The 13,609-nt window shown below is 41.9% G+C and overlaps 1 protein-coding gene across 3 annotated transcripts in view; it reads right to left on the reverse strand.

Moving 5' to 3' along the window:
* Window positions 1-12,048: 12,048 nt before the first annotated feature.
* Window positions 12,049-13,609, reverse strand: part of LOC140186269 (inactive phospholipid phosphatase 7) — a 47,581-nt gene continuing 46,020 nt past the window's right edge. The window contains exon 2 of one of the 3 annotated variants that reach the window (XM_072240324.1): window positions 12,049-12,548. In XM_072240324.1, coding sequence (XP_072096425.1) covers window positions 12,298-12,548 — 251 coding nt within the window. In that variant the 3' untranslated portion in view covers window positions 12,049-12,297. Of the gene's footprint in view, window positions 12,669-13,609 lie in introns of all 3 variants that reach the window. The other 2 variants (XM_072240323.1, XR_011882830.1) reach the window with 2 other exon arrangements.

Here is a 13,609-nt window from a genome sequence, read left to right on the forward strand (position 1 = left end):
AAATCTTTCTTATGGCAAATCCTAAAACTCTACAGTGAAGCGAATGTACACAGTTTTTGTATGCTAACACCTCAAAAGACTTTTCTCTTCCCAGTCTATGAAGCTCACACCATAAGTATAAAATTGGAAGATTTGTGTTTTTAATTATCTCCCCACACTAATTAACACAGGGGGTGGGTGATGTGGCATTTGACAGATACATCCATTATTCCACAGCATAAAGCAAAACTCCTTGCTTTTCTATTGGTATCTGCCGAAGGACCCCCGGACAGGACAATTTACTTCCATTCCATTCCGTGGGCTCTAAAGTCATGGTAGGTCCTACAGATTCTGTGGCAGGTGAGCAGTAAACACTTGTGGAGAAAAGGTTCAAAGTACATTTATCATTAAAGTATGTATGCAGTATACAGCCCCGAGATTTGTCTTCCCCACGGACAGCCATGTAACAAAGAGACATGGAACCAACACGTTCAAAGAAAAATATCAACCCCCCCACCCCACCCCCATGTGCAAACAGCAACAAACAAAGAACAAGCAAAAACACAGAATATAAAACACAAAATCAAAAGGCCTATTTCAGCTCAGCTCTTTGCTCATCCGCAGGCTGTCCCGACTCAAAAGTCGCCCAAAAGCAGCGACAAGATAAAAGGAGCAAACGGAACTAGGACAGGTGGACATTTTTAGGATTTTGCACTCTCCTGCTGCCTTTTGCACTTTTTGGAGGGCCTACTGAATGTTTGCACTATCGTCTGGTATGGAAGCACCAATGCAGAGGATCAAGGAAAGCTGCAGGTGTTTGTAAGCTCAGCCAGCTCCAGCAAAGGCACGAGCCTCCCCACCATTGAAGACACCTTCATAAGGCAATGTCTCAAGAAGGCAGCGTCCATCATTAAGGACCCTCATCTCCTAGGACATGCCCTTTTTCCATTACTTCCATCAGGAGCCTGAAGCCACACACTCAACATTGCAGAAACTCCACCATCAGATTTCTGAATGGTCCACGGACACTGCCTCATTATGTTACTCTCTTTTTGCGCTATTTATATTTTTTATATTTCTTGTTGTAGCTTGTAGTCATTTTTCATTTATTGCAGTGTACAGCTGCTGCAAAGCATCAACTTTCATGACAGTAGTGCTTTGAGGTGCCTTTTGTGGATAACCTAAGAGGCTTGCAGGAAGTCAGGGATCACTGCTGATCGATAGAGCGTGATGTTATGCTTTGTAACCTTGAAAGAAAAGCAGACAGTCGGGAATAACATGTAGGCTTTTCAGTCTTACTTTTAGTGAGGCATGCACTTATGACATGGTGGTGTAATGATGTATGCCACTCACATACTTTTATATGTAACCCATAATGAATTATTGAAATGACAAGGAATGCTTAATCAAACAATATATTTACAATACTACTCAAATATTATTGAAATATTAAATACACCACACTCCTCCGTGCTTAGTTATAAACTTAGTTATATGTAACTAACTGCTTAGTTATATATATCTACTATACAGACATCCACTGCATAGTAAATTTTAACTTGTCCCATTAAGGCCTAAAGATTTAATTGCTGTAGAGGATTTCTTACTCTTGTGGGATAACATCTTTCCTGACAAGGGAGGTCACTCTGCTTGGCAGGTGAGACTTGTGGCTGTGAAACAATCTCAGGTTCTGGGGCCTCCACCATGGTGATTGTAGGAGTTGACTCTGGGACCGCAGGAAGTGGTTCTGACAGCTCTGGGCACCTTTCTTCTCCAACAATTGAGGCTGCTCTCCTCAACTGATCGATGTGTCATCTCCAGATGACATCGGACACAATCTCCACCGTGTAGGAGAGTGGTCCAGTTTGGTCCTTAATGTTTCCAAGTATCCACTTTTGATCACCTCTGCAGTTCCTCATCGGGACAGCTTGTCCAGGAGTGAAACATAGAACCTCCTTGTTTGAGAAGCCCTCAGTTTGTCTCAGCTGTTTGCCCTGCAAACTCTTCTGAGATTGGGTTTGAGGAGATCCAAGTGTGAATGCAAGGGACGGACCAGGAACAGCATATCTGGTGGGTCGTTGGTTGTGGACTGTGCTGCATTGTGATATGCGAGGAGGAAATTGGCAAGCTTCTGTTTCAGTGTCGGTGTAGTGTATTCAGCTGACATCACTCACAGTGTGTTCTTTAGACTTTGGACAAACCTCTCTGCCAAGCCATTTGTAGCAGGGTGGTACGGTGCAGATGTCTCAATCCATTCATTTTCAGGAATGACCGAAACTGGTCTGCAACAAACTGTGGTCCATTGTCACTGACTAAGTGTTCTAGAAAACTGGCCCTTGAGAAGAGGCTTCTCAATACATCATCTGTGCATGAGGCTGTAGTGGAGGCTATTGGGAACACGTATGGCCACTTTGTAGCTGCATCCACCACTACGAAGAAACTTGTGCCCATGAATGGTCTGGCAAAATCCACATGAATCCTCTGCAAGGCCATTGCAGGGGCATTCCCAGGGATGGAGAGGTGCTGCTTTTGGAATCTTCTGGATGAATTGGCACCCTGAACAGTGCATGGCAAGCTGCTCAATCTGCTGACCTATCCCAGGCCACCAGGCAGAGCTTCAAGCCAACACTTTCATTTTGACCATGCATAGATGACCAACATGTAGCTCCTCCATCACTTTAGCTCTCAGCTTGGATGGTAGAACAGCTCTGAATCTCCATATTAGGCAACTTCCATCAAGGGCAAGTTGGTAAAAATGGAGGATCTGGAGTTTCTGCCGCACATTCCCGCCATTTTGGGTGGCCATGAAGACCTGAGACAGCGTGGGGTCTTCCCTGGTTTCCTTTGGATCATTCCTGCTGTATTAGGGAAACTTTTGATTTGCAGTGGGTAGAATATGTCAAGAAGAGTGTCCTCTTTTGTACATTTTTTGGTTATTTCCTTTTATATGGGTAAATGAGACAATCCATCAGCATTTCCATGATTTGTTGTCCTTTTGAATTCAATCTTGTAATTGTGTCCTCCAAGAAACAGAGCCCATCTCTGCATTTGTGCTGCTAGTGTTCTTGGAACAGCCTTCTGTGTATTGAAAATGGACACTAGTGGTTGATCATAAGTAATGAGGGTAAATTGTTTCCCACATAAGTACTGGTTCAAATGTTTTACACCCCAAGCCAAACTCAAGGCCGCTTTGTCAATCTGTGTGTAATTTTTCTCTGTGGCAGTATGGGGATGTGACGCAAAGGCTACAAGGGTATTCACTTCCATCACTCATCACGTGTGACATGACTGCACCTACACCATAAGGTGAGATATCACAGGACAGCTTCACTGGACGATGTGGATCATAATGTGTGAGTACGGTGTCTGATGTCACCATTTCCTGTCTTTTAGAAAGTCACCTCACAGTGCTTTGTCCATTGCCATTTCTTCTTTATCTGTAGTATAGGGATCAGGGAGTGGAGCACAATAGGCAGGTTTGGCAGGAACCTGCTACAGTGATTGGCAAATCCTAAAAAGGACCCCAACTGTGACACATCCTTTGGCCTTGGGGCATTCACCACTTCTCAGCACACTTGTGTAGTCCTTGTGCATCAATGGTGTGAGTGCAGTAAGTAATGCTTGGTTTAAAGAATTTGCACTTGTTGTGTCATGCTCTGAGCCCATAATCTTCTAGTCTTTTTAAAACTGTCTTGAGATTTTGTAGATGTTCCTTGTTATCCTAACCAGTAATAGTGAGTGCCTGGGGAGCCTTGCAGCACCTGTTCCTTAGCATTCAGACAGAGTGCAAATGCAGATACTACTTCAAAAATAAGCCTATTATAGTGATAAAGCCATTTGTGAGTGTTTACAGTAGATACACTTCTATCTCCATCTCTAGATAGGCCTCAGCTAAGTCCACTTTGCTGAAGTGTTATCCTCCAGAAAGCTTTGCAAAGATATCTTCTACCCTGGGCAGAGGGTATTGATCTACTCTCTGGAGTGGGTTGATGGTGACCTTAAAATCACTGCAGATCCTGACTGACCTATTCTTCTTATCTACTGTGACCACTGGACTCCACTCAACCTTGGAAAAACTTCCTTCAGTCTCCATGTGGACCCAGCTCACTGGCTACTTTACCACGGATGGTATAAGGAACCAGATGGGCTTTATAAAACTTCAGTATGGGATTTTAATTTAACGCTATTTTACCCTTGATATGTCTGAGTTTTCCAATGCCATCCTTGAACACTGCTGTTGCATCATCCAGCACCTTTCCTAACTTGCTTTCAGTTGACTTTTTTGCAGAGGATGTGGCATGCAAATGGTGGATGGATCTCCAGTCAAGTTATAGTCCTGTCACCAATCACAGCCCCACAATGTTAGTCCTCCTGTTTTTACAACACAGAAGCCCAATGTAGCTTGCTGGATATTGTATTACACTACTATGAATATCATTCCCACAGTTTTCTTTTCTGTAGCATGTTCTTAGTTGGATATCTGCAGGCTTCAGCCCAGTATCTTTGAAGTGCTGTTCAAACTCATTTTATGGAATGACTCAAACAGCCGAGCTAATGTCCGATTCCATTTTTATTAATTTATTGTTCACTTCTGCTGTAAGCCATATTGCTTGTCTATTGTTAATTTTCACACTGTAAATCTCAAGGCTACGCAGTCCTGTATCACTCTCATTATCATCAGATTTTTTTTTGTCAAAAGTATACAGATCAGTGCTCTTTTTGAAATGCAACTTGGCTTTTCCTCTTCCTGATGCAGTCCATTTATTTTTGTCTGCCCGACATGCTCTTTGTATGTGTCCTATTTTGTTACATTATCTGCAAGTCCAACCCTTAAACCTGCATTGGACTGGTGTATATGAGCCCCTGCCATAATGGTAACACAATTTGTTCAGTCAGGTAGGTAGACGTTGCAATTTTGTTCATGTTCACTTTCGTTCCTGACTGTAACTCAATTGCACCTCTGTCTGCTGTCTCCATAGATACACAATTTCAACTGCTCTTTTAAATGTGAGTTGTGCTTCAGTTAGGAGACACATTATGAATGATTTCTTGTAAGATTCTACAAGCTATAAGATTTTTAAGTGCATTAATAAGCACCTCACTGAAGTAACAATGCAGGGACAATTTCTTCAATTCAGCCACATATGCTGAAACAGACTTCCCTTGCTTTTGATTCCACTTATGAAACCTAAATTGTTCTGCAATCATCAATGGTTTTGGTTCTAAGTGTTCCTGTATTACGTTCATGATATCAGCAAAGCTCATATCAGCTGGTTTGGTTGTAGCAGTTAAACTTCTAAGCAAACTATATTATATTCAGCAAAACTAGCACTTATTTCTTATCAGCCATTCCATTTGTTTTAAAATACTGTTCAGTTTGTTCAATCACACAGCTCTGCAATCAGACATATCTATCTTTCCGATGTACCAGCCACTTCTGCTTTTTAAAAAACATGTATTATCATTATCAGCTGGTACTCACTGTTTCTGAACCCATGAATCTCGTCCATTTTCTGCCTTTTTTTTACTTGCCTGTCTCTCTCCTTTTCTGAGGAGACACATGCTGCACTATTTTAAAAATCTCAATCCGTCTCTCTCTTCTTGTGAAGAAAAAAGGTTCTGTGCTTCAACAGGTTCATTTTAAAACTTCCTTGTTGCCACTGTTATGTTTTGTAACTCCAAAGCATAAAACTAATTGAAAGAACACGCAGCCCAGAATAACGTGTACGCTTCTTAGTTTTGCTTTTAGTGAGACACGGACTTATGTCATGGTGGCATGATGCCGTATGCCATTCACATACTTTAACATCTAACCCGGAATGAAAATGTAAACAACAATGAATGCTTCATCAAACAATATGTTTACAATATCACTCAAATATTTCTGCAATATTCAATACACTACAAATGACTCCTGGACTGTGAGGTGATAATCTTCAAACCGTCCTTTCCTCAGACCACAATGTCTATGCTCGTGCCGTCTGCCTTCACCAAGAGCTGGTTCCTGGGATATGGCAATTATTAATTATCATAAAGTATACACAATGCAGGAAGAACTGTGTGAACTTAAGCAATGTAGTTAATGAATCATTGGTGAGATCAGAGGTGCAGAATCTTCTTGAGAGTGTGTGCCCAACTCAGTGATAATCTTCTAAAATGTCTTGTATTCCATATTAATTTTGTGACAAGATTATCATTGATTAATGAATTAGTAACAATAATTATGGACTGAAAGGGGGAAAAAAAGATGAGTCCTGTTGCTTATTTATTTGTATCATTGTTTTACTATTAATAGTAGAACAGACACAGATTGAAATAAAAGAAGCAATTTAGAAAAGCTGTTCAAAAATAATTAATATGAATATTTCAAAAAGACAACTTAAAAATAACAATTTTATGTGGCCATTTGCTGTCCAAATGCTGATGTATTCACCAGGTCTGCAAAACATATCATCCAATGTCTCATGCTATCACAATGTCTAGCTGATGCCAAACCAGCATGAGCATTTCCTGTAAAAATATCTCACTGCTCTTGAGTTGTATAACATCATTTGCTGCATCATTTAGCATTGATCATTTTATATCTTCTTAGGGTTTAAAGAATCAAGGGGCATCACCGCCTGCTGAGTGTCTACAGAATTTTTGTATGCACCAGTTTTGGCACATGTGCCATAGGGTTCCCCACCCTTAGCTCTAATAATGGCTGGTGATGTCTACCTAGCTCGATACCACGCTGTTAGAAGGGTTGTAAGGTCTGTGGAAGTCTGTAAAGGAGATTTATGGGAATGATACCAGAGGTAAGGAATGTTGGGACCATGGAATGTTAAAGGAATACTTAATACAGGCAAACAGCCTTTTGTAGACAAGTTGGGGTTTAGAAACAAGTAGACGGGTTAGTGTCACGATGACATAGATTTATCTTATGGTGAAAAAGGGCTCCAGGAAGGTTTTTATTTAAACAATCACTCAATGAGTGATTAGGATCTGGAAAGGGCAATACTTTAGATTCATTATAATTTCCATCAGGGAAATAGATAAATATAGGTTGCATTGGTTGCAAACTCCCTCAGAATTTCAGGGAGCTGGGTTCAATTATGCTGTCAGGGTGGAGTTTGTATGTTCCCTCTGAGACCTCATAGATTTCTTCCCATCTCACTAAAGATGTGCTAGTAGATTAATTAGCCATTGCAAATTATCCCTTGGTGCAGCTAACTGGGAAGTAAATAATCAAGTCAATGGGCATTAGTTGTGGGGAATATGCTGATGAACTACAAGGAGGGCAGTGGAATGGATGGGATTGCTCTGCTAGGAGATGGCATTGACCCAGTGGACTGACTGACCACCTCCTGTGTTGCAATAAGTATCAATACTATTGCAGAACCACGGGGGAAGAGGAGAGCAATGGGGATAACTGGATGGCTCTACAAGAACCATACGTTCTGTACAGTATGGTTCTTGATTGTATGAATTAAGAATTATAAAATTTGGAGTGTTCCTTTGAATAATTGCTCGTTTTTATGAGTCATCGGAAGGCTAACAGGTTTTGGCTGTCACTTCTCATCCTTTATGTTGGGCCTTTGTAAGAAAGTACATGCTGGATTAGGAGGGTACTTTTCTAACACAATTGTGGATTTAAACCATGGACAAACATAACAATAGTGCAGAAATTAAGGGTCAGGGAAAAACATACTCCAGAAGTGTTAGCTTCTGCTGAAAGCAAAACTCTCTGAGTAAAGGTAGTCAGAAATCGTGAAATGCGATAAGCCAGGGACAAATGCTGGAAAACAGCACAGTGAATGTGATGACTGGATTCATTTTGGGATGATAAATGAGTCATCGTCTGGTGTTTTATAGCAACTGCCTCATTGCTGGGATGTTTTGTTCTGAATAACTATAACAGGACATAATGAATCATATTGGACACTACACTCATAGCGAGAGGCCCAGAGACACTTTAAGCTTCCCTTCATGACTTATAGAGGTGAATAACAAAAGACTTAACAACTCCTCCAGGAAACACAAACCACTATTTCTCAAAGACATTGGATGAATCCACATGTTAAAGACAAAAGTTGCAAATCCATTTGAGACGTGAGATTGGAATCCCCTTGTGCCCTGTTGAGGAACATTGCAATCAGTGGTGAAGAAACAAATACAGTTCTGTTAGAGAGGGAGTTCCGAGATTTTGACCCATTGACAAGTGGTCAATGGCTGTCTAATTAGGCACCGTGTGTAAGGTGGGAAATCAGATGGAGGTACTGGTGTTTACACGCACTTGCTGCCTTTGTACCTTTCAAGTGAAGGAAATCTTTGATGTGGTTTGAAAAGGGCTGGTTGACACACTGAAATTACTTTACCTTCAGGACTGCTCCATTGTTCTGTTTAGTCTTGGGTGATCTCCTCCCGGACAGCTCGGTGATGATGACATACCTGCAGCCACCACACAGATCTGTATGAATGACAGAGGAGTTGCAATGTGGTCAGAGCTACCAGCTGACTAAGGTAAAGCTTCCTTTCCCACAGATGCTCTTGCCAGTTGCCATATTCCTCCTTCCAACTTTCGGCCGGGCAGGCAGAGGACCCGTCAAGAATTCTTCAAACACAATCCTGATGTTACGATGATAAGAGACCTCCAGCTTTCCTATTCCCTCCTCACTTCTTTGTCAACATCAGGGCCAATGAAATTGGGACACCAAAGGCAGACCATGATGCTTCAGCCTGCTAGCTCTGTCTAGTAAACTGCAAGTAACTAGTCAACCACAGTCTTCTGGGAAATGTAATTAATAACATTGCCTGGTGAAGAACAATGACAGGTAGAAAAAAATTGGCCAAAGTTGACGTTTCATTGTGTATACAATTCAAGTCATACTCAGTCACTGTCTGGACAAGTAATGATTTTTCAACATTGCCCACTAGCCGGAAGGAAGTCTGGTCATGCCTGTAAACTATCAATGTAATTTAATCCACTACCATTAAAGGTTTAGAAGACAGTGTATGTCTGTTTTGAAAAAATCTTGTGCTTGAAAATAAATCTGAGCATCTTAAAAAAAGACTCACATTTATATGTGACCTCAGAATGTCCCAGAACACTTTACAGTGAAATACTTTTTAAATGTGGTCACCATTGAAAGGGAGGAAAGACCGTAGCCAATTATTTGCCCAGCAAACTCCCACTAACAATAACGTTGAAACTCCTCAGCACAAAAAGAGACAACAAATCAGTGACAGTGACAAATCAATTAAGTTTCTGCACCTCATTTGGTGTGTCTGAATCTCTCCCTCACCTACCTGAGGAAGGGGACCTGTGCAGTTCTATCAGTGCCGGAGCTGACCAGTGCAAGATGCTGCACTCTGAGGCTGACCGCTCCTCTGGCCCACCTATCTGCCTGTCCTTTCTGTGAGGAAATGTCTTACCCTGTTCCAAGCCTGTGATGAGCCAAATGATATCAACCAGTGACCACGCAGATGACTTGCCAACTGCAGTTGGATGATCTGTGAGAGCTTTTGACATATGAATTCCCGTTCCAGCCGTCGGTCAGCTAACATGTCCATTTGCATCTTTCATACCAGCCAGAAGGTGACTGGAACTGTTAACTGACAAACCTTGAGTCAAGCAAACTTTTTTTTTTTCTCTTCGATATATTACTCATTACTCTGACCAAGTTAACTGGAGAACCTGGGTGGAATCTGTGTGGTTCCTCTATGCAGAGAGCACCCAAGGTCGGGATTGAACCAGGGTCTCTGGTGCCATGAGGCAGAGGCGTTATTAGCCGTGCCATTGGGCAGTCCCAAAGGGAGGGACTGTAGAGGCAACAGCGCCCCAACCTGCAAAATATGGTCACTTGATTATAGAAAGCCAAACCTGAAGGGGAATCTTGCAGCACAAGAGTTGGACAACTAGTCCCCATCTCCTTCTCGCTCCTCATTTGTTGATGTCAATATAACCCAATTTGAGACATGGCCTTTATATAGCGGCTTTAAAATGTTGTGACCAAGCACTTATAAAGGTATCACACCAGAGGACCAAAAACTTGGAGAAGCAAGTTTGTTTTAAATGATTTTTGACGAGAAAGGAGAGTTGGAAAGCAGACAAATTTAGAGAGAGAATTCCACGGCTGCCAGTGGTGGAGTGAGGAAATACAGGGATGTGCAAGAGTCCAGAACTGGAGGAGTGAGAGATCTTAGAGGATTGGGGAAGATGACAGATATGGGGAAGGCCAAACGCTGGAGGAATTTGAACAGGTGAATTGGAATCTGGGGGCATTCCCAGTCCAGGGGCAACATAGGTCTGTAACTGCAGGCGTGGCAGTAAGCAAGTCTTTGTCAGATTAAGGGCAAAAGCATGTCAGAGTAGCTCCTGTTTATGGTGGGTGGGAGTGCTTTAAGATAATTTTAGCTGCACTTATCTGAAATTTGAGCAACGCTTTGCAGGGCATTTCCATCGGGCACTGGCTGACTTGGCTGTTTTAATTTTTATATCCAGTGTTTTGTTTTGATCACACTGTACAGTTATAATAGTAATCAATGTAAGCTGTAATTTACTGTTAGGGCAAGGGAGGCAATTATATTTCATAATAAACTGTTTCAGAAATAGTTTGAGATCTTTTATTTTTAAAAAAAACATTTTACAACCTTAAACTTCTCCAAAGTCTGTACACGAAACTCTTGTGTAGGTTGTCCAAACCAGGATTAATGACTCAATATTGAGCTGAAATGGATTCTGTACAATAAGTTTTGAAACTGAAGTTTTAGTTTGTGAGATTAGCTTTTGTTATCCTGAGCAAGCCATTTTCTTGGCCCGCCATGGATGTGGAGTGAAAACAGTGTTGTGCTGCTGCTGGCCAGTGACTACGAGGACTCTGATCCAATGGCAATGAAGGAAGAGTGATATATTTCCGAATTGGGCTGTTGTGTGGTGGTGGAGAATCCTGTACGTGACAGTACTTCCCTACAAATGAATATTAAAAGGCTGGGTTTACTCAACTCCAATCAAACATCTGCAATCTGAGGTCACTGTTTTGAATAGCAGCAGAGAGCTATTCCCAGAAAACAATTATTGTACTGAAGTTTGTTGGGGGTAAGCTGTGGAGGAATGGCTGCTGCTTTCAATGCTGGCGGATCCGTTTCAGAAATTACCTTTTCTGTGAAGTGCTAAAGGCTATGCCGCGGTGGTGGAAAGTGCTTTCGAAATGCGAGCTCTTTCTTCCTTCAGTGGCAGGAAGTTCTCCTTGTCTCCTGGGCCAGTTTCCTTTCCCTCACCACCAACACCACCAGAGGCAGACCAAATGGAAATCAGTTTACTGCAAGTGGACTCTGCTTGGACAGTGGCAATAACTGTTCTTAATGGCAATCCCTTGCCACATACTTGAGAACTTTCTGAGGCACACAAGTATATGACTGCATAAAGTAGAATGCAACCAAAGCTTCACACGGAAATAATCCACCCAGTCTCACTACAGAATACAAACACGTTTAATGCATGAAGACTATAAACAAGAAAATAGTCATGCTTATTCCAAAGGGTTACATAATTGCAGTCTTCCCACAAATCCCAGTCATTTTTGTACCATTGAAGTGCAGCTCCCCCCATTGCCCCATTCAGTAAGATTAAGAAACAGCGAACTGCATTAATATGGCTCATTCACATCACTTTATGGCTTTTGGATCACAGCTGGCTTGTGACGGCCAGCAGGCTTCTTCCAGCTGTCTTCGTGTGGCCAGTGGTTAGGAAGCAGATGGTTAATGGGAAGCCAACACCCATTCAAGCCCATGTGGTTTTAAATCCATGATGAGTATTGGTTTATTCACTTGCAAGTTACTTTGCAACAACAGACCACATTGCCAGTAAGATATAGATGAAGAGGTGGCAAGAACAGCCAGTTTTTGAAGTCAGTTGGTAACAATAGCACCCTTCCCATATTTCTACCAGTTGACCGTTCCAGTGTTTCCTATTAAACAGACTCTGGCATCCTTCACTGTTATTAAGAGTCTCATTCATTGTCTTTTGATAAGTTGAAGGTAATGTGATATTGGCAGCCAATGCAATGTCCCACCCACCCATCCCCACAACCCAGCTTACCTTCATTACAAGCAAATGTTTTGAATTTTTCAAATGCAATTTTCAAGAGTTCTATCTTCTAAAGAATTTAAAAGGCAGAAATGTCTTTCACTTTTCCAAAAATGCACTATCGAAGGGCTGCAGGAGGCATTGCAAATTCTGGTTCCACTATTTCACCAATGGGGGTGCTGGTGTCCACCCCACATCCACTGCCCCATACCCATCTTTTATCTGCTTTATCCTTGCAGCTCCAGTGTCTGTCATATTGGAAGCACTGATGCCAGTAATTGGCAGGTGCCAGATGGTAACCATAGCAGCTCCACTAAGTTGAACTGTAAATAGCCAATGAGAAACCCGCAGAAGACGTCAGTCAGGTAATGTCGCCCAATCATCACACGAGAGAGGCCGATGACGCCAGCCCAGATAACGAGCAGGATTCGCAAGGGCACCGCTAGGACCAGGTGGTTGAGGAAGAATCGCGTCACCATCGCTGCTCTGCTGGCCTGAGAAGCTGGGAAAGCAAACACATCCATGACGACGTAATCCAAAATCCCCCGAGTCACCTCAGAAGGCCCTTTCCTCTTCACTAGCTTCTGTACTCCAGCCCCCACCAGCATGTCGAGGATCAAGGCTGGAAAAGTAAGCATTCACACAGTCAACAACTTTTTGTCAAAACACATCAGAGGAAACAACTTATCCAGATGTTCAATACATCATCACGTAGATCTATTAGCATAATAATAGTCTGAACGCAGGATAGCTGCGTGAGAATGCTTGGTTTATATATGGTAAAGTTTTATATCTTTCTGCATAAAGTTAAAATGTCTATCTTTCTTAAGGCAGTTCTCCTTATGTGATTAAAAAAGCTTGTGTACTCGTGTTGGTGATCTGGAAACTAACCTTTAATTGTTGGGAGGCTCCAGGGTAATTCTGCAATGTTGGAAAGCCCTATTCCTGGAACTGGTTCAGCATCGTTCATGGAGAAACAAGTTTCCAGTAAAAATAACAAGTAAGTTCGAGATATTGAAGAGGTAACCAATGAGGAAAAGAATAAAACAAAATGTCATTAGGGTGTCATGAGATATACGGAGCAGAGGAAGTTTGTGGTGTATTTAGCCGATTGGTCCAATATAAACTCAATCTGATAAAGTGGAAGATGGACAACCTACACTCTACCACTGTCAATTGGAACAGATCCAGGACGGTTAGTTCTTCCTTTTGTAACCTCATATGACACTGGCCCACCGTTTGACTGAATGATGGTGGAAATTGCTGCAGCTTCTAAAGGTTACAGCTTAAACATTCTGGTAATACCAAACTGCTGGACGGAAAGTTGAGGTTTTGAAAAATATTCTGTGACCTCACTCTAACGTTACCAGCTTCATCAGGTCAGAATCTGATGAACCCAATATTTTAGAACGTCTGGCTCTGCCCGTGGCTTGTAAATAGCACACAAAGCTATTTTCAGATAAATCCTGCTATGTATCCTTAGAAGGATGACTTGGGTTGGGGTTTTTATGAACTGCATTAACTTTCTAGAAATTGTATTTTACCAGTTTTTGGGTTGCTCAG

Source organism: Mobula birostris, chromosome 22 (genome assembly GCF_030028105.1).
Source record: "Mobula birostris isolate sMobBir1 chromosome 22, sMobBir1.hap1, whole genome shotgun sequence".
Classification (NCBI taxonomy): Eukaryota; Metazoa; Chordata; class Chondrichthyes; order Myliobatiformes; family Myliobatidae; genus Mobula; species Mobula birostris.